This window comes from Patagioenas fasciata, chromosome 1 (assembly GCF_037038585.1).
Source record: "Patagioenas fasciata isolate bPatFas1 chromosome 1, bPatFas1.hap1, whole genome shotgun sequence".
In the NCBI taxonomy this organism is placed as follows: Eukaryota; Metazoa; Chordata; class Aves; order Columbiformes; family Columbidae; genus Patagioenas; species Patagioenas fasciata.
Window position 1 is genome coordinate 208823124 of NC_092520.1, and position 21801 is coordinate 208844924.

At 41.5% G+C, this 21801-nt stretch overlaps 1 protein-coding gene across 6 annotated transcripts in view; it reads left to right on the plus strand.

The window, feature by feature from the left end:
* USP6NL (USP6 N-terminal like) overlaps window positions 1-21801 on the plus strand; it is a 132389-nt gene that overhangs the window by 55345 nt on the left and 55243 nt on the right. For all 6 annotated transcript variants that reach the window (XM_065845604.2, XM_065845612.2, XM_065845620.2 and 3 more), the window contains 2 exons: window positions 2822-2895; window positions 4399-4481. In XM_065845604.2, the coding sequence (XP_065701676.1) occupies window positions 2822-2895; window positions 4399-4481 (157 nt within the window). The remainder of the gene's footprint in view (window positions 1-2821; window positions 2896-4398; window positions 4482-21801) is intronic.

The following is a 21801-nucleotide window of genomic DNA, read 5'->3' on the forward strand; positions in this document are numbered from 1 at the left end:
AGTAGTAATCTATTTTTAAGAAAATACTGTTAATAAAAAAATGTGTTGACTACTTACTACTTGAATGTCTTGACTACTGTGTATTATAATATTGACTACTTATTATTCAGCTGTACTTTTTCAAATCTAATCTCTATTTGACTAGAAAAAAGCAATAGGATTTTTTACCTATTTCTTGAAGCCCGATGGCAGTCATAATTTCAACAAGTAACATTTTCTAGAACATCTGCCCATTGGAGAAGCGAAGATCAGGATTGCTCAGTCCTTGAATTCTCTGAAGGAATGTCAGCTTTCTAAGCAAGCATAAAGTTTGCTTTTAAAAAACCCGTAATTCGCCTTCTGGAAAGACTTTCTGTACGCACAGATCTGTGTCTTACAAAAGAAAATGCAATTTAATTTTGATGATGGCGTTAAGCTTCGTGTACTGCTGGATGTCAGTGTAGATTGGGTGGCTTCAGTGGCTGTTGTCGGGTTAGTAGGCATAGTATGTCAATTAGTAAAGGCTAAAAACCAGATTGTTATAATTGTGTTGGGGACTGTATAGTGCTCAAAAACCTGAAATCAAACTGCTCAGTGTCTTCCAGTCCTCTCTAAGTTTAGGAATAAAGGTGGATCCAACACCTGAAGGAGCAGGAGGAACAGTGTGAACTGCTTGGACGACACCAAAGGTTGAGCAATATGAAATGAGTCAGTTTGCTTCTCACCTTGCAGCAGAGGTGTAACTGTAACTACACCTACACTTACCCAGTCCTAAAATAATATTCGGCCCTTTGAAAGCAATGGCGAGGCTGATACAGCCCCCAGTGAACATGAGTTTGACACCCCTGCCTTACAGGGAGGAAATTATTGATCAGCTTCCAAATAAAGCAGATGTAGTCCTTAGCTATAACATATTTAATCCATAGCCATAGTATCTTTTTCTCTTCGAATAATTGTGTAAATAGATGTGTGCTGCTTCTGCTGTACGCTGAAAAAAATGCCAAAGCTCGATATTCTCACCAATAAATGGGTGTAATATGACTGGCAAATGTTGGTAATAAACAGAAGGGGGCCAGAATGAGGAGAACAAAGTGTAACTTCTGCAGATCATAAGCGGAAGCTTTGAAGAAGCAGTCAGGCTTTCCATTAGGGGAAATTTGGGACAAGCATTGCTGTTAGAGTCATAGAATGTCCTGAGCTGGAAGGGACACACAAGGATCACTGAGTCCAACTCCTGTCCCTGCACAGGACAACCCCACAGTTCACACCGTGTGTCTGAGGGTGTTGTCCAGTCTCTTCTTGAACACTGTCAGGCTTGGGGCCGTGACACCTCCCCGGGGAGCCTGTTCCAGTGTCCAGCACCCTCTGGGTGAAGAACCTTTTCCTAATGTCCAACCTGAACCTCCCCTGGCACATCTTCCTGCCATTCCCTTGGGTTCTCTCACTGGTTGCCAGAGAGAAGAGTTTGAGTCCTGTTGCCTCAACACTGGTGCCTGTGTCCATGATGGGACACACTGAGGTTCTCTCTGCGTTCACCTGAAGAAAATTCAGTGAAAACATGCAGGAACGATGCTAACTCTGTAACAGATGCTTAGAAGGGCACCTTGGCACAACTCCTTGTCTAAATATCTGAGAAATATGTATGTAAGTTTTATTAAAGAAATATTGAGTTTGGGCACATAAATGTATTAATAGTGTCATATGATGGAAAACTGTAATTTCCGATTTTCCATTTCATGGCCCAGATGGTTGATATGTAAAATCTCTGAAGTTCGTTATGTTGCCATGAACTAAATAGTGAAGAAAAAACCACACGCCTTGGAGTTATTTTTATAACACTCTGTGCTTGAAAACCATTTCAGACCTTTTTAAAGCTTTGTTTTATCTGGAGTTCATTGCTTTTTAATAATCAAAACAACTCTAGAATCTTTTACAAACTTGTAATTGATCAAAGCTGATTTGCCTCATTAATTTGAAATCATAATTGCATTTGGGATATTGAAGTGTTGTTGAACATCGGGAGCAGCATCTTTTTCCTTTCATGGTGCCCCCTTTACATTTCTATCTGTGTTCCAGAGGTGGTTTCTGCTAAGGGAACCATACCAAAGAAACTTAATTCAGTTTTGCATGCAGTCTGCTGCACCTTCTCTTGATCAAACCAGATCTATCTAAACTTTAACTCCACTGTTGTAGTAAACTCGACTGTATTTGCACCGCACTGATGTCCAGTGCTTACCCACGCATCCGTTTTTTCTTGCTTGTCAACCTTCCTGTTGTCATATCCTTATGTTTACTCCATCTTCTGGCTGCTCAAATTGCAGCTCTGCTACTATAACAGTGTCCTCCCCTGTCTTCTGAGAAATAAGTCTTGTGCAACTTCTCAGCTGCCATCATGCAGTATTTCCTCAGCATTCATCACTGTTCTAATCCCTCTCTACAAATCCTGTAAATAGTTCAGGCTTGTGTTTTAAACCAGTAGCGTATGTTCTGGCTTTCTCTGATTATGTGAATGTTTGTGGAATTGGCAACTAGCAGCTTTTACCACTTTGTGCAGTCTTTCAGTTGGCAGGTTGGGGGATATTATTTTAACTTTATTTAATACCTGCTTTGGTGGAAATTTGGGAACACTCTCAACTGAGCAGTTCGGATAACATCCAATAACTGTATTTTACTCTGAACAGTATTCAAGACGTGCACCAAGGTCATATTTCCCTTTGGTACTATTGTTTTGGCATTTCTCCATTCAAGTAGTCCCTCTGAAGTTCATTTTTCCGAGTGTTTAGCTGCAGTTCTTTGTTCACAAGGGAGAGAATCTGACCAGTGTTATTTGAATTCTCCACAGGTGCAGATGCTGAGCAGGATGCTGCTATCAAACTTGCCCAAGAACGAGCGGAGATAGTTGCCAAGTATGACAGAGTAAGTGAACCTGACAATGAGTTTGAAGACATTTTATACTTAATCTTAGTAATATGTCTGTTTAAAAATGAATAATGGTTCCCACTAGCTTTTGTTTAAAATACTCTATGTTGTACTAATCTGATGGTTTCATGATACATTTGCCTCTGAGTGAATTAAATTTGCCTTCCAAAGGGAGGTATTCTGGATAATGACTCAATCAACTCATTTTTCAGGTGTATGGCAAGTTGCTTTGGGGCTATTTCCAAGTAGTGTAGTGTATTAGAAGTAATGAAACTTGGATCTTCAAGGATGCTCAGTATATCTCTGGGATCAGGAGGTTTCTTTTTTGTTTTTTAATTTATTTTTTGGTTATGGCTAGGACAGAAACATTTAAATGATTATGGAGAAGATGAGGGAAAAAAAGGCAAAAGATGAGTGAGCTGCATAGTTTGTCAGGTTGTACTGTGCTTGTTCCCCTGGACTGGGCACTGGGGAGGCTGCACTGAGAATCATGGGTTCGGTTTGGGGCTTCTCACTATAGGAAAGACCTTGAGGTCCTGGAGTGAGTTCAGAGAAGGGAACGGAGCTGGGGAAGGGTCTGGAGCACAAGTGTGATGGGAGCGGCTGAGGGACCTGGGGGGTTCAGCTGGAGAACAGGAGCTGAGGGGAGACCTTCTGATCTCTGAACTGCCTGAAAGGAGCTTGGAGTGAGGGGAATATCAGTCTCTTATCCCAAGTAGCAAGTGATAGGACAAGATCAAATGGCCTCAAGTTGTGCCAGGGGAAGTTTAGGTTGGATATGAGGAAAAATTTCTTCATGAAAAGTGTTGTCAGGCATTGGAACAGGCTGCCCAGGGCAGTGGTGGAGTCACCATCCCTGGAGGGGTTTAAAAGACTTGTAAATGCGGTGCTTAGGGACAGGGTTTTAGTGGTGGATTTGGCAGTGTGTAGGCTAACACTTGGACTTGATGGTCTTTAAGGTCTTTTCCAACCTCAAGGCTTCTGTGGTTGCTGTGAGGAACTGAAGAAATACCCTGGTTTTAGCTTTTTTCTTCAACAACCTGTCAAGTAAAAGCCTGGCACAGAGTATGCCTAGAATACCTGCACCGTATTCACGTATTCTTCTAACATTTTATAAGTCTTTAGAAGTGTTGTGAGAGTGCTAAGCAATAGACTTGTTTGTAGAGTTGATGAAACATTCTACATACTGGACTTGATTGGTTTGCACAGTGTGCACTGAAAGTGAGTGGCTGTGTTTACTTTTTAATACGTAAATCACACCCAGTAACCTGTGCAGAGCCCACACTGGAAAAAAATGGAGCTGAAATGTCCTTAAATATAAATTTCTGCAAGTCTTGTGGAAATTGGTTGGTCAGTATAGGACTAGTGTTCTCCTCCCCTTTCTCTACCCTACTACCAGTGTGTCGCAAAGACTATGCTTTGAGTGGTTGAATCCTGTTTTCTGTGTCTTACCTTATTGTGTCATAAATCTTAATTTGGCGCTTTCTTTGTTTCTTTTAGGGACGGGAAGGCGCACAGATTGAACCATGGGAAGATGCTGATTATCGTCTTTACAAAGTCACAGACAGATTTGGGTTTCTACAGTAAGTAGCAAGCTTGAAAAGGAAATAAGATTAAGACTTCTCTAGTATTACTATTTATATTTTTTTTTGTATCTCCTGTTTGGTGAAAGTATTATGCCCTCTAATAGATCTGCTGGAAACTGCTGTGTAAGTTTTGGGTAATCTTCCTCTGTGCTTTTCAATTCCATTTTTAGTTCTGTAACTTGATGCTATGTAGAGAGTGAAATGTTTTTGAATATTTTATTCCGGAATGAAAATTGATAGGCTACCAAAAATTATTTTGAGCTTCATTAAATTGCAGATACATTGTGGTGTTAAGTAATTGTAAACTTGAAGTACTTGGAAGATTTTTAAACAATTTTATTCTAATGTTCATCTTTAAAAAAGAACCCAACACATTTGAGGTTACGTAATAGTTGTGTATGAACAACTGTGTGTTCCAATCCTTCAGAGATAAATCTCATTTAATTTCAGTGTTAACGGTTGGACTCAATGATCTTAACGGTCTTCTCCAACCAAAATGATTCTATAGATGTATGATTCATATATTCAATAGCCTTAACTGAAGTCTCCACTGATTTGGGACCTAACATTGCCTCATAAAGTCAGAAAATACCAGAATCCAGTCAGGTACTTCCTTTGTAACAAATAATCTGCCTCTTTTTGTCAAATAGAGATGAGAATATTAAATTGTGTTAGGACTTCCGTGCTTGGCAGATGGAAATATCCATCTTGCAGAAACTGAGCATGGGCTGACTGGCGAATTTTGATGATATTCAGTCAAGACTCTGCCATTCTTGGTGTGGGCATTTGTGTTTGAAAACATTAAGTGCAATCCAGATGAATCAGCGATGAGCGGAAAACTCAGTAGTAATTACATGCTCCTAAAGTATTGGAGTGGCTGGGGGGGGATGTTTTGGTTTTTGGGGGGATTTTTTCCCGCTTTCTACATCTATTTTGCAATGTTGTTTTTATGAGTTGTTAATTAAACCAATGACCTCCACCTGTAGACTGCCTTAGCTTTGTGTGGGTGAGTTAATTTGGTGTATGACCTCCAAACAGTTCTATTTTACACAGAGAGGTCTTCATGTTGATAAACTACAGCTGCCACCCCACATGTCTGGTATTGTAGCTGCTGGTTTAGGCATTCTTAATGGAGAATGGATGTCAGAATGATTTCTTGTGCAAAAATAATTGAAGTCACTAAGTTCACCTTTGACTTTAGTGGGAATTGAATCACGCACATTCAGATTTTCAGGTGGCTTATTGATTTTTGGTATCCTTATGAACTCCTAAACTTTTCCTGTTACTTGTGTTGATATTTGCCTGTTTATTAGCTGTGGAAGAATGTTACTCATGTCTGCTACGGTTGCTGCTGCAATCAGTTCTCAGGAGTCGTGGATTTCGTGTCTCCGATGCTGTGGTATATTTGAGATGCAGTTATGGAGGTGCTGCTTGGCAAATCACTGTGTGCCACTTTCTGTGCTGCTGTAGCTGTAACTTAAAGCTACTTTAAGGCACCTTTACATCACACTGTGGTTATTCTTGTGGTGGGGTAGGGAAGGTGGACCTTAGTCACGAGGCCAAATTTCCTTTCTAGTTGTGTCATTAGTCACAAAGGCAAAACCTGTGTGGAATTTGTTCTCTGCATAGTAAACTTCAAGGGATGAAATCTGAAATATTTATAACACATGAGTGCTGCACAAATTAACAATGTATGTAAATACTCTGTCTCTTCACTAATTGTGTGCTATTTGTTGCTTATATGCTAATGATGTCTCGTTATAAGACAGATTTCACCTGAGAGTGCCATCAAGGCTGCCTCATGAGTTATTTTTTTTAAAGTAAATTCATTACAAGTGACATTTTTATTTTCCTGAGAAATAAAATCTCTCCTAATAGGAGAAATATAATTAGGATAAGCACAGAAACTATCTTTCCCTGAAAAAACAATTTCTATTGCACTACAGATTTTAACTATGGTCAAGCCCGCTTATGGTCTGCAGTACTGAGCCTGTGAAACTTACAGTTTCTGAAAGAAACTCCTATTCCTACAAGGACTTGAAATTAAGCAGTGTAGTCCAAAAGCCTCAAACAGTCCCTAAGACCCATAATTCCCTGTGACCCATCTATCAGGTGTTTACAGTGGGAGTTAGCACATCAGGCCAATACACATTGAAAACTGAAAGTCTAGGGACGGTACTAAGCTTACTGTACTGACCTGTAATCTTGTTTACACTGACATTTTAAAGTAATAAGTAGCTCAAAAATGTCTTTTGTATCAGCAGGCTGCTGGATTTGGGGAACCTGACAGAAAATTAGGGCTTGTTTGCTGGAGACAGTCCAGTGCAGGGCAACAAAGGTGCTGAAGGGAGTGGACTCCCTTATGAGGAAAGGCTGAGGGAGCTGGGGCTCTTGAGCTTGGAGGGGACTGAGGGGTGACCTCATTAATGTTTACAGATATATAAAGGGTGAGTGTCAGGAGGATGGAGCCAGGCTCTTCTCGGTGACAGCCAATGATAGGACAAGGGGTAATGGGTTCAAACTGGAACACAAAAGGTTCCACTTAAATTTGAGAAGAAACTTCTTCTCAGTGAGGGTGACAGAGCCTGGCCCAGGCTGCCCAGCAGGGTTGTGGAGTCTCCTTCTCTGCAGACATTCAAACCCGCCTGGACACCTTCCTGTGTAACCTCGTCTGGGTGTTCCTGCTCCGGCAGAGGGATTGGACTGGATGGGCTTTCGAGGTCCCTTCCAATCCCTGACATTCTGTGATTCTGTGAAGTATAGTAGGTCTTGATTACTATCGGTAGTGTCTAAGCTTCTCTTTCTCCTTGGCTGTGTCCTGTCTGCAGCTTTCCTTGGCTCTACGAATGTGCATCCAGAGTTCGGCTGAGTTGCTGATAGAGCAGAAAAGATTATGTTGGTGGGATGGAGCACTCAAGCTGCTTGTGTAACACGGCACCAAGACGATGGTAGAATGTAAAGATTAGAGACTCTTAAAGAGCAGTTTCAGTCTAGATCTACAATTCTTCTGGGATCTCATCAGTGTTTATAAATATCTCAAGAGTGGGTGTCAAGACAGTGGGGCCAGACTCCTTTCAGTGGTGTGTAGCGATAAGATGAGGAGCAACAGGCACAGAATCAGCACAGGAGGTTCCATCTGAATATGAGGAGAATCTTCTTTCCCTTGAGATGCCAGAACCCTGGACCAGGCTACCCAGAGAGGTTGTGGAGTCTCCTTCTCTGGAGACATTCAAACCCACCTGGACACCTTCCTGTGTGATCTGCTCTGGTGAACCTGCTTTAGCAGGTGGGTTGGACTGGATGATCTCCAGAGGTCCCTTCCAACCCAGCCGTTCTGTGATTCTGTGATGTCCCAGTATCCTTACTTGTGTGTCAAACTGGGAATTAGGAAGCTTGGAGAACCTGGAGGCACGCTTCTGTTGTCTTCCAGCCATAGCAATAGAAGTAGGTAAAACTAGATTTAGATTTCCTTCTAGGAACATACTTAGAAGCAGAGGGAAGGTGTCTTTTGTGCAACTGCAGAAATTGCTAATGGATGGAAAGAGGTACAACATTTTCCTTTAGGTGAAGTATCTCACCTTAAGGCCAACCTTTTTTTAAGACTCAGAGTTGAAATATCTGTTGGGCATCTTTGCTCCGTTCTCATTGTTGTAGTATTTACTGTTTACAATAGTTAGGACCATCCTCAGCTGACACTGTCTTGAATTTTCAATACCTGCTGCCTTAAGAACACAATCTAATTTGTTTGCTATAGTACTGTTTTTTGTTTTGCAGTTCTACGAATCAATACGGAATTTCTAGTTGACTTTGGATATTAAAATGAAATTGTGGTGGATAGATTATTAAAATAGCCATTAAAAAATATCCAAGTTAATACGTAATGAATTTTAGGAACAAAAATGTAACTTCAATGAGAGTACCAGAGCGTTATAATAATGAGACTTGTTTGAAATGAGCAAAGGGAATAAGCAGTAGGTGTTCAGCAAACGCGCTAAGCTGCAAAATAACCACATGGGGAACGGATGGACCCTGTCTCTTGAGATGTTTAGCACCAGGTTGTACAAAGCAAAATGCACTGACAATGAGTATTATCAGTAGGAGTGGCTAAATTGTAACAGTTATGTTTTTGGTAGAGGAGCTTAGAAATTGTATACAAGAGGTGTCATGAGTTAGAGTTAAAATCTCATTATTGGCTAAAATGCAGAAGTTTGCTTTACCAATTACTGTTGTTGCGAGGCTGTAAGGAAGTGCTGGTTGTCATGGTTTATTTAAGTCCCTTTGGAGACGTCTCTCCCGTGGCGTGACGTGCCACCTCCTGAGAGCGCGTCTGCAGCCGTGTCCCCAACAACATCTCCTTTCGCGTGGCTCTTCTGCTTGTCACCACATCTCCTACATTTCTCCTGCCTCTAGGAGCTGTCATTCTCTTAAAAATATGCTTTTAGTAGAGACATCAGGGATTCCTTCAACTGGCTGAAGTTTTGGTACATGATGGTTTGGTTATAGTGGTTTCAAAGTTGGCTGGAGCAGGTCATGGCCCCTTCCCATGCAGGTCACCTTTGGTTACTGAAACCCTACCAGTTCTGCCCAGCACAGAAGTTCAGACTACGAAGTTGGTGAAGGGTTTGGAGGGGAAACTGCATGAGGAGTGGCTGAAATCACTTGTTTGTTCAGCCTGGAGGAAACTGAGGAGAGACCTCATGGCAGCTACAGCTTCATCACAAGGGACAGGGCTGAGCTCTTCTCTTTAGTGACCAACAACGGGACCCGAGGGAATGGCAGGAAGATGTGCCGGGGAGGTTTAGGTTGGACATTAGGAAAAGGTTCTTCACCCAGAGGGTGCTGGACACTGGAACAGGCTCCCCAGGGAGGTGTCACAGCCCCAAGCCTGACAGTCTTCAAGAAGAGACTGGACAACGGCCTCAGACACACACGGTGTGAACTGTGGGGTTGTCCTGTGCAGGGACAGGAGTTGGTCTCAGTGATCCTTGTGGGTCCCTTCCAACTCAGGACATCCTGTCATTCTACACATAGTGGTGGGTCAAGCACTGGAAACTCACTGGCACAAAGAAGGTACCTGAGATGTTGGCCAAGGGAACCTGTGTTTCCTGGGTGTGTTGGTACCAGGACACTATAAACATGACTGCAGTCACTCGATTGTCTGTTTTACAACCCGACTGTGTTTTTTCTTCCTTTGTAAGATTGAGGATGTATTTGAAGAGAGATGCTTTCAGTGCAAGGGGAAGAAAAGGCCATTTCAGAGTCCAGAGGTCTCAAACGACTCTGAGGACAAAGATCAGTTCTGAGAGCGACGCTTTGGACGCTGATGTGTTTTCTCGTAGCTGAGATTATGCCACACCTGTTCCTCCTGGACCCAGCTGACAGCTCTTCTTGCTTTCCAGTGCTGTATTTCCAGCCCTGTTACGTTAATCTCAATTTCCAAAGCAATACAAGAAAGGTGAAGTAGCATTGGTTCATCTCTACCATTTCATACACTATTAAGTCTATTAGCATTGTTCATCTTGATTTATATCGATTTGTTTCTATCAAGTCCTGTTGTTCTTCTTCAATCTCACTTGGTATACATGTAGTGCCTATTAAAGCTTTACTCTTTCCTTACATAATGCCTGGCAGCTCATCTTACTCATGAATCTTGAGAACACAGACCAGTGTATTTCTTATAGGTGCACTCTGGGTACCTATAATCCTAAAAATACGTTTAAAAAAAAAAGACAACATTCCTACCCCCAAAAAAGCTTCAGGCATGGTCCTTATTCTGTAAATTTTCCAGTAAAAATCCTGCTGATTTCACATTATAGCGCAGGAATGCTGAGCAGTAGGGCTGATGTGAAAAACATAATACCATTCATTTTTAAAAGGAACATTTTCTCCTCCAGGAAATCTAGCAGCAGTGTTTATATATACAGTCTACCAGTGGTTTGTTAAGATCAAATATTCTTTCCTAGAAAACACACCCTTGAAACTGTATCTTGACAGTTTGATCAACTACAGGTACACAACAAAGTCAAGCAGATCATCTCGGGGGAACAGATAAGCTGTAGTTTATAATAGATGACTGTTTCAATCAAGTGTTTTAGGAATTGGGGAAACGCCTCAGATTTCCTCACACACAGTCATTGCAAAAACTATTTGAGCTGGTTTTGGAAATGGAAAAGATGGAATGTGTTTGGTATTCATAAAAAAATAAGGGGGTTGTTTGGTGTGTGGTTTTGTTTTGTCCTTGGATATGTTGTATCTTTTTGGTCAACATTGTGTCAAGCTACATTTGTTTCCCCCCCCTTTCTCCAGATTTAATTAAAAGTTCCATTAAAACAAAACCCACAACAAACAAAAAAACCTCAACTACCAAAAACCCCAAACAAGTAGAAACCAGAAATAAAACCCCTACCCCAGAAAATCCAACTTCAAACACCCATCACCCCAGCAAAAAAGCCATTCCTTTTCATTTTATCTTGGAGCCTGGCTAAATTTTCAAACAAATGTTCTTAATGTTTTCCCTGTGGACTGTTCTCTCGTAGAAACTTTACTTTGTAGATACTTCTATTTGCAATTTTTCTAGCAGCAGACATTGATAAGGGAACAACTTCAGGGGGAAAAAAACCTAAAGGAATGTGAGCGTCCCGAAGCTCATAGCAGACATTCCAGTGATGCCTTGGGATCTGGGTTTCCCCCTCCTTGAATTCTTTGGTTGATTTGTTACTACTTTGGCCTGGTTAAAAAAAGCTATTGTAACTAATATGTTATTCCTTGGGTGGTGGCAAGTCCTCTACAGCTCCTAGGAATGTTTTAAAAGATATTTAATTTCTTTTTTAAGCTTACAGTTTAAATAATGATGTCTAGATTACTTTGTATATTTACAACTGGCGATTATATTAATGGTTTTTATAGTTAAAAATTGTTAAATGTCTTCACAGAATCACAGAATGTCAGGGATTGGAAAGGACCTCAAAAGCCCATCCAGTCCAATCCCCCTGCCGGAGCAGGAACACCCAGATGAGGTTCCACAGGAAGGTGTCCAGGCGGGTTTGAATGTCTGCAGAGAAGGAGACTCCACAGCCTCCCTGGGCAGCCTGGGCCAGGCTCTGGCACCCTCACTGAGAAGAAGTTTCTTCTCAAGTTTAAGTGGAACCTTTTGTGTTCCGGTTTGAACCCATGACCCCTTGTCCTATCACTGGTTGTCACCAAGAAGAGCCTGGCTCCATCCTCATGACACTCACCCTTCATATATCTGTAAGCATTAATGAAGTCACCCCTCAGTCTCCTCTTCTCCAGCTCCAGAGCCCCAGCTCCCTCAGCCTTTCCTCACACAGGAGATGCTCCACTCCCTTCAGCATCTTTGTTGCCCTGTGCTGGACTCTCTCCAGCAGTTCCCTGTCCTTCTGGAACTGAGGGGCCCAGAACTGAACACAATATTCCGTATGTGGTCCCACCAGGGCGGAGTAGAGGGGCAGGAGAGCCTCTCTCGATCTACTGACCACCCCCTTCTAATACACCCCAGGTACCATTGGCCTTCCTGGCCACGAGGACCCAGTGCTGGCTCATGGTCACCCTGCTGTCCACCAGGACCCCCAGGTCCCTTTCCCCTACACTACTCTCTAACAGGTCATTCCCCAACTTGTACTGGAACCTGGGGTTGTTCCTGCCCAGATTCAAGACTCTACACTTGCCCTTGTTGTATTTCATTGATTTTTTCCCGCCCAGCTCTCCAGCCTGTCCAGGTCTCTGGATGGCAGCACGTCCTCTGGCGTGTCAGCCACTCCTCCCAGCTTCGTGTCATCAGCAAACTTGCTGATAGTAAAAGCAGCAAATCAAAATGACAGTTGATGTTTTGTAAATAAATAATAATTTAAGCTTCACCTGAATAATTGAAGCACATATTTAAAGATCCGTTTTTGCAAATGTATTCTTGTGTTTATTATTTGCAAAACTCCCCATCTAACTACAAGGACAAAATGACTTTATTCCTTCCCTTCTTCCCTGCCTTGTATACTGGCTGGATGGTCACAATAACATTGGCTGATGAGGATTTGTGAAACAGCCTGAACTTTGTACGTGCTCTTAAAAATAGGGTAGAAGCAAAAAGCAGCATTTTGCAACTCTGAAAGTCAATTGAATGTTTAAAGAGCTGATCTTACGTCGGGATTTTAGCACCAGAGCAAAAGTCAGGGAGCAGGGTAAGCAAAACCACCCCAGCGTCTTCCTAGGATTGGACAGAAAACTCAAATTTGAGCAAATCTAACCAGCTAGAAGGTATTTTCCTTTGCTTGGGTCTCCACTCCAAAATGCCCATGTTCAATACTCTGCCAGTTCTGCATTTCTTTGTACTGAAATCTCTAAGTCATTGAACGATGTTCCCTCTTCTGACTAAGACATCAGTCAAGATCATTCGATACCTGTCGGAACCAGTGATTTCAGTCCTTCAGTAGACAGTGACCCAGCAAAGTATTCAGAAAGAACAAAATACATTCCTCACCTTTCCTTTTTCACTAGCAATTAGGATTTACATTATCTGCTCTATTACTAGCCATACTTGTTTGTGTATTCTTATTTGATTCTTTTATTTATCCATCTCTATACATCACCCAGCTGTGTGGGAGCTGTTGAGCTTTCTTTTAAAAGAAAACTTTTTAAGACCACAATGGTTCTTTTCTAAGAAAGAAGAAAATAACATTGCTGTTTGGAAATTGATGCAGGTAAAATTTTACTCTTCTACCTTGGGAAACAGATTATTACTAATGTACACTGACTAATATAAAATGTTATAATTGTTCAGGTCTTGATAGATACAAAGTAGAAATGACAAGGTCCAGTCCGGCTCTGAACCGTGTCCCTAAAACTCACCTGCGCATCTTTTATCTTGTAGCAATAACTGGTGTTGTCAGGTTTTGTGATCTGACTTGGGTGATTCAGCTTAAACACGTTTTTCTTTTACGATTTGTCCAACAAATGGAAGCTGGGATGTATGTGCAGTGTAGCAGATGTTCTTGTGTTGATAAATATCCTGGGATCAGTGAAACTCTCTTAAAAACTCGGGTTAGATTCTGGTACTACTGTTACAGTAGCTCCACGCTGATTTTGATGGAATTGCACCAATTTCCAGCAGCTGAGAATCTGACTCATGTTCTTATTCGTTATCCCATGAGTCTCCTAAAGCAGCCAACATGCTTTTGGAATAGTTTGCTAATACTGGAGATTACTGTGTTGCCAGAGACGCTTTTCCAATAGCAGAGTCATTATTCTTTCTTTTGCTAAGATACAGGCCTACCAGCTCTTCTCCATCATTTCTCATTCTGTTCCTTGGTGATTTATACACAACCTTGTTGGAAAATAGTCCTTGTCTCTCAGATATTTTGTGCACTCTTTAATATTTTGTTCTCTGGGGTGCCTGTGGAAGGAAATGCCCAAGAACAGTAACTCTTATTCAGGACCCGTTTCTGAGTGTTCTTGACAGCAATAGAAGTTATGGTGAGGTGCCAAAAGTTTTACATAATAGAAATTTAAAAAGTATGGTGGCTGTAATTCGTCACTAAACAAAGAAATATTAAAAAAATAGTGTATTTCTGTAATTTTCATTTCAAATTTGTAAGAAAAAGTCTGCACGTGAAAGCTTAAGGAAAGACCCCCGAGATTACTAGGAGAGTTGCAGTTATTGTTCTTAGTAACATGCAGCTGCTAACCTTAATTTTCCAGGCACAGTAAGTATTGCCAAACATGATTAATGATATGATGACGTGCTGAAAGGGCAATGAAATGTTTATTCTCAACAGTTCCATTATAAATGTCAATCCGTCATTCATTAGGGGATTGCTGTCATGTTCCTCTCCCCATCTTTTCTTCTGGGTTTTGTGAGACAGGGTCAGACCCACTGGTCAGGAGAGCAGCTTAATGCTTCAAATTCAGATCTCAGATGTTAGAGAGGAGTTGTTTCTCTTATTTCCCTTTTTTTACTAAATATATGAATAGACCTCATTTTGATTGTGTGGAATATTTGATGTGGCGTTATAAAGATTTACTGTGAAAACTCCACTCTAGTCTTGCGTTGTGTGCGATGGGTCCTGCTCTCTAATATGCGACACGCTTCCCTGAACTGGTTGTGCTCTGAAGTATTCATTGCTAGCTGATGGGCTGAGGAACTGCTGGTGAAAACCAAAAACAACAACAAAACCCCCAAAACAAACCAAAAACAACACACAAAAAAAACCCCAAACCCAAACAAACCAAGCCAACAACAAAACCAAACCAAACCACCCAAACAACCAAAAACCACAAACACCACCCCCCCAAGAAAAAGAAACCCAAACAAAAGCCCAACAAAACCCCTCAAAGTTTCAGCTCTATTTAACATTATTCCTTTTTTGTGCCCTGATGCGCACTGAGGATGATGATGTCTTTATTTAATAAGAGAAATGGAAGTTTTCTTGGGTTAGTAATTGACATTTCAGTTGAGATTTAGAATGCCTTTTATTTTATTTTAATTTTATTTTGGTCTGTTTTTCTAGCGTTTTCCATTTTCCACACGTGCATTCACAGGAGCTGCTTCTAAAAGAGTCTTTTAATTGCATTTCCGTCTGACAAGCCTGGGTTGAAAACACAGTGATGACATAAACATTCCTGAAGTGGTTTTACAGATTTTACTACGTCCCAGTTATGTAACTCCTGATAAATTGAAATGAATCTGTACTTACTGTGAAATTGTGAAGTGGTAGAGTTGAATTTCAGAGACAGACCTTTCAGAGACCAAGGGAACAGGCCATTTTATTTATACGTCACTGACAGCAGAAGAGCACATTGGGTGTCCAGGCGGGTTTGAATGTCTGCAGAGAAGGAGACTCCACAACCTCCCTGGGCAGCCTGGGCCAGGCTCTGGCACCCTCACTGAGAAGAAGTTTCTTCTCAAATTGAAGTGGAACCTTTTGTGTTCCAGTTTGAACCCATTACCCCTTGTCCTATCACTGGTTGTCACTGAGAAGAGCCTGGCTTCATCCTCCTGACGCTCACTCTTTATATATTTGTAAACATTAATGAGGTCACCCCTCAGTCTCCTCTTCTCCAAACTCAAGAGCCCCAGCTCCCTCAGCCTTTCCTCACACGGGAGATGCTCCACTCCCTTCATCATCTTGGTTGCCCTGCGCTGGACTCTCTCCAGCAGTTCCCTGTCCTTCTGGAACTGAGGGGCCCAGAACTGGACACACTGTTCCAGATGTGATCTCACCAGGGCAGAGTAGAGGGGCAGGAGAACCTCTCTGACCTACTGACCACCCCCCTTCTAATCCACCCCAGGTACCATTGATCTTCCTGGCCACAAGGGCCCAGTGCTGGCTCATGGTCATCCTGCTGTCCACCAGGACCCCCAGGTCCCTTTCCCCTACACTGCTCTCTAATAGGTCATTCCCCAACTTATACTGGAACCTGGAGTTGTTCCTGCCCAGATGTAAGACTGGTGTCTCCTACTCTGGAGGCATTCAAGACCTACCTGGACACCTTCCTGTGTAACCTCATCTGGGTGTTATTGCTCTGGCAGGGGGATTGCACTGGATGAGCTTTTGAGGTCCCTTCCAATCCCTGGCATTCTGCGATTCTGTGATTCTGTGAGACTTGCTGTAGGGTTTATTTTGTCGTGATCCATTCTGATTTCTTTAGTTTACAGTTCTGCTTCCGTGATGGACAATGAACTTTGATCTCTGCATTTGTCTCCAATTACCCTGGTGGTTTGATTGTGATCCTTTTTTTTACATTGATGCATTAGAACTTACTTCTAAAAGCATAAGATGTCCATGACGATTTGCAGTAATCGCTTCCTTAAATCAGTGTCTTACTTTGCAGTATCACATGGTGAGAAATGTTGCTTTAGAATGCATGTTGCCTGCTTTGAGGAACTCTTCAATGCTTTTGCTGTTCACTTCTCCTCACTCTTGCTACTTAAACAGGTCTTTTTCTTTTGCCAGCCTGATGGCAAAGTTGATCATTTATTCAAGAGCTGTTTCATGAAAATTGCCTAAACCAGACCTTGTGGAAGGGAGATGAACCAGAGATTTTCTCCCTGGTCATCACCAGTGAGCTTCACATTCAAATAGGATGTTACAGGATTTTCACACCTCTTGTGTTCTTGGTGGTAGAACTTGACCAGGAGAAGGGGGAAGCACCTTCCTTCTGATTTGGTGAGGTCATTGTCCCAGACAGCCTTGCTTTAGGACCACGTAAAGCTAAGGAGGCTGTTTGAACCCAGAATCAACTCATTTTATGCAAGTCAACTATTCATATTTTGGACCTGTTTGAATAGAAGCTGCCAGCCATCTGTAATTCAAATACCAGCTGAAGAACCCACCTCCTGGGATGATATTTATAACCAGAAAAGGAGGGTAGCAGGATTTCAGGTGCATCTTTCATAGAATCAGTGAATCAATTCATTTGGAAGAGACCCTCAGGATCATTAAGTCCAACCATAACCTAACTCCAGCACTAAACCATGTCCCTAAGAACCTTGTCTAAATGCCTTTTAAACTCCTCCAGGGATGGTGACTCTACCACTGCGCTGGGCAACCTGTTCCTATCCCTGACAACCCTTTCTGGGAATAAATTTTTCCCTATATTCAATCTAAACCTTCCCTGATACAACTTGAGGCCATTTCCTCTTGTCCCATCACTTGCTACTTGGGAGAAATTTGTTGTCTAGTTAATTTTGGCTTCCATTGGAAAATAAACAGTCTAAAAGTTACCAATAAATGTTCTGATACTATTTGCTATCATTCAGAATGGTAGGGGTTTTTCTTCCCTAAAATCATGTCATGATTGTACCCATTTCCTTAGCTTATTCTTAGGACTAGAGTTGAAATTTGAATATGAAATGCGTTCTTTCAGCTGAGTTAGTCCAGGCTGTCACTTCAATGATCCTCTGCAGATACACAAAGAAATGAGGCACATGCAATCCCGCAGATTTGATTGCAAACACAAAACTGAGCCGCAGGATAATTCTGCCAACTAAGGACAACTAGTGTGGTTTTTGTTAACAGCTGCTGCTACTTGATTTGAGTAGAAGATCCCCTGCTGTGTACTAGGAATTCACGAACTATTTATGAAAAGAAATGTTAGATAGCAGAAGTGAAAAAATGATTGAATACGATAATATATTGCTTTATGTATGTTGTATAAATTAAGTCATACGCATTGTTTTGAGTTACTCTTTAAGCCTTAAATGTAAGGATTTAACGTAATCATTATTACCACATATATTTCCTTCTGTATTTAGCATTTATAGAAGATTAAAGTAACTAAATATAGGGAGTGGCCAGAGTCTGTCACTGACACTGATTATTTAGGATGCTCAAATGATCTTGGGGACGGTTTTTAGAAGTGCAAAGATGCTGCTGCTCTCAGTTCAAGTGAAAGACCCACCAAAATGGAATTTTAGACGGCAGAAGATTGTTCCATAAAAGAAACAAGTGTAGGTACATAAAGCACTGAGCTCCAGCTGGAACGCTACCATCTTAGTTAATTTATGTTGGAATATGCTTTGCATAGCACGGGGATTTGAATACAGATGAAGCTACCAACATATATGTTCTGGATCGCTATTAATATATAGTGTAAGTGATCTGTACAGTAGCTGATCTTAAAGCAGTACTTAAAACCAATATGTATATATATGCTTAGTGAGAAAGTCCTAGGTGTTTTAGACATTTATACATAAAATGTGAATTAAAAGGCAAAGAGATCAATTCTTTTTCACTTGCCTTCTTGCCTCTTGAGAATTCTAAGATAGCTTAGAATAATGTTTATAATTTTTCAAAAAGAACACTTGGAATATGATTCTGAAAAGATGTTTTTAACCCCGGTGTTTATGTTCCATTAAAGTGACAGCAGAAATCACTAGAAATGCTGCTACCTTCAGTTAATCAGATTGTAGACTTTCTCAAAGATTTTCTGATTGCAAGCTGGGAAAGCTTCAAAGTTTGCTTATAGAACATGTCTTTTCCTGAAGACACAAGAGAGCATGTGCTTTAACATATGGCAGTGAAAATACAGTTATCTTTTTTACTATGAATTCCTCCATCATTTTCTATATTGGCAATAAAACCTTAACAGTGAAGTTATTTCCTCCCAAGCTGGAAAGCTCTTTACTAAAAAGTCACCACAAAACATCACAGAATGTCAGGGCTTGCAAGGGACCTCGAAAGCTCATCCAGTCCAGCCCCCCTGCTGGAGCAGGAACACCCAGATGAGGTTACACAGGGAGGTGTCCAGGCGGGTTTGAATGTCTGCACAGAAGGAGACTCCACAACCCCCCTGGGCAGCCTGGGCCAGGCTCTGGCACCCTCACTGAGAAAAAGTTTCTTTTCAAATTTAAGTGAAACCTCTTGTGTTCCAGTTTGAACCCATTACCCCTTGTCCTACCATTGGTTGTCACCGAGAAGAGCCTGGCTCCATCCTCATGATACTCACCCTTTATATATCTGTAAACATTAAAGAGGTCACCCCTCAGTCTCCTCTTCTCCAGCTCCAGAGCCCCAGCTCCCTCAGCCTTTCCTCACACGGGAGATGCTCCACTCCCTTCATCATCTTTGTTGCCCTGCGCTGGACTCTCTCCAGCAGTTCCCTGTCCTTCTGGAACTGAGGGGCCACAACTGGACACAATATTCCAGATGTGGTCTCACCAGGGCAGAGCAGAGGGGCAGGAGAACCTCTCTGACCTACTGACCACCCCCCTTCTAATCTGCCCCAGGTACCATTGGCCTTCCTGGCCACAAAGGCCCAGTGCTGGCTCATGGTCACCCTGCTGTCCACCAGGATCCCCAGGTCCCTTTCCCCTACGCTACTCTCTAATAGATCATTCCCCAACTTATACTGGAACCTGGGGTTGTTCCTGCTCAGGTCCAAGACTCTACACTTGCCCTTGTTATATCTCATTAAATTTTTCCCGCCCAACTCTCCAGCCTGTCCAGGTCTCTGGATGGCAGCACAGCCTTCTGGCGTGACAACCACTCCTCCCAGCTTGGTGTCATCACTCTGAGATGTAATTGAATTTGATAAATCTTTTGATTTCATTTTGTCTTGTCTCTGTTACTTGAGACTTTCTGGACAAGAGTTACATGTTCATTGTGCTATGCATATTGGCAACAACATCCACAGAATCCACAAATGATAATTGTAACTAAAACCTAGTCACAAAATCACATGTGAGCCAGTCTCTTGCCAGCAATAAATTATTTCTTGCAGCATATTTCCTGTTAATTATATTGTGGAATATCACATTGGCTTATCCCATATGTTAATTAATTGCTTGGCTTATGAATTTTAACAAAACTTCTGCAAGCCGTTTTTTAATCTGCCGTAGTCACCACCCCCATAGTGTGCTGAGGTTATTCAGTGAAAACTCCAAGTGGATGATTATACAGTAGTAGAGCTCCAATTATTTCGATAGATACACACAGTCAAAATTGTGAGTTATATATGAAAAATGTGTAATGGAAAGAAGGAAATGATCCACATAATTTTATCAGTGGAAAATCCATCATTTAGTTTATAAAAACAGCTTACTTACTTTCTCCTTAGTATTTTCAGAAATCTTTTCTATGTATTATTAGTTTTGAAAATGACACTATTGCCTCTGAGTTCCTTTCCAAGACTGGAATATTAAAGCAATCATTCGCAATCAGAATTCCTCTGAAAATTACCGTGTTTGGACTAAGGGATCTGAGTTCAACACTGAGTTGTGCTTTACAATTGTGCTATAAAAAGTATAATGAGTTAATTGTAGGTCTAAAGAAAGGCTTGAAATGGAAATATTGGTTTATTTCTGCTTGTGATGGTTGAGGGTTTTTTCAGTTGACTTTAGAAAATGTCTGATAAATTACACAGCCTAAAAACTGTTCATACTTGGGAAGATATACTTCTTCTTAATACATTTAATACTGAAATGTTGTTGCAATTTGTTACTCAACAATCTGAGTTTTATATTGTACAGCGAAACGTTTCTGTTTGTACTCAAGCTTTCCTTGTTCCGATATCCATCACCTGAACCCTTCCCTTCCTTCTCATGTCTTACCTGTGCGTGATCACGCCTCAGAAATTTATTTCATGACACTTTTGCTATTAAATTTTGTGCCTTGTAATGTTTTTGCAGATGTTTCTGCAAGAAACTTTTCCTACCTTATATTGAATATGTGACACCAAATATGATTTCCAAATACTTCTCACTGAAAATGTGCAGTGATACAAGGTGATGCTGTTGCACTTAATACTTGGAGGAGAGCATGGGAAAATCATTGTGAAATAGCTTGAGAAGTTATTTTATGTAGGGATTGTACCACAGGTTTTGTGTGGTTTCAGGTTTTTTATTACTCATGTAATAATGAGTTCAATAATATAGGATTATTGAACTTAATTGACTGTTTAAAATTAAATAATGGCATACAAATATCACACATGTTCCTGCAAGACGTTTTAGGATGAAGGACCCTAAAGTTCTTCACAGTGCACTGGCTAATTCTCACTGGGGTAAGAAAGGCTACAGCACATCAAGAGGGTTTTTAAGCAAGCGGCGTGTTATGAAATAGAAGTTATGAGAAATAAAATATACAGTTTACAAAGAAATTTTGAAGGTAACATCTTATCAGGCAAGCAAGCTTCATGGTAAAGGTTTTTAGTCCGTTATGTTCAATTTCTGCCACTTTTTTTTCCCATGAAAAATTGAGTGCCTGGGTTTGAGTGCCACGTTTGCTGATGACACCAAGCTGGGAGGAGCTGTGCTGCCATCCAGAGACCTGGACAGGCTGGAGAGTTGGGCTGGGAAAAATTTAATGAAATATAACAAGGGCAAGTGTAGAGTCCTGCATCTGGGTAGGAACAACCCCAGGTTCCAGTATAAGTTGGGAAATGATCCTGCCCCTCTACACTGCCCTGGTGAGACCCCATCTGGAATATTGTATCCAGTTCTGGGCCCCTCAGTTCCAGAAGGACAGGGAACTGCTGGAGAGAGTCCAGCGCAGGGCAACAAAGATGATGAAGGGAGTGGAGCATCTCCCGTGTGAGGAAAGGCTGAGGGAGCTGGGGCTCTGGAGCTGGAGGAGACTGAGGGGTGACTTCATTAATGCTTACAGATATATGAAGGGTGAGTGTCACGAGGATGGAGCCAGGCTCTTCTCGGTGACAACCAATGATAGGACAAGGGGTAATGGGTTCAAACTGGAACACTGGAGATTCCACTTAAATTTGAGAAGAAACTTCTTCTCAGTGAGGGTGCCAGAGCCTGGACCAGGCTGCCCAGGGCGGTTGTGACTCTTTCTCTGCAGACGTTCAAAAC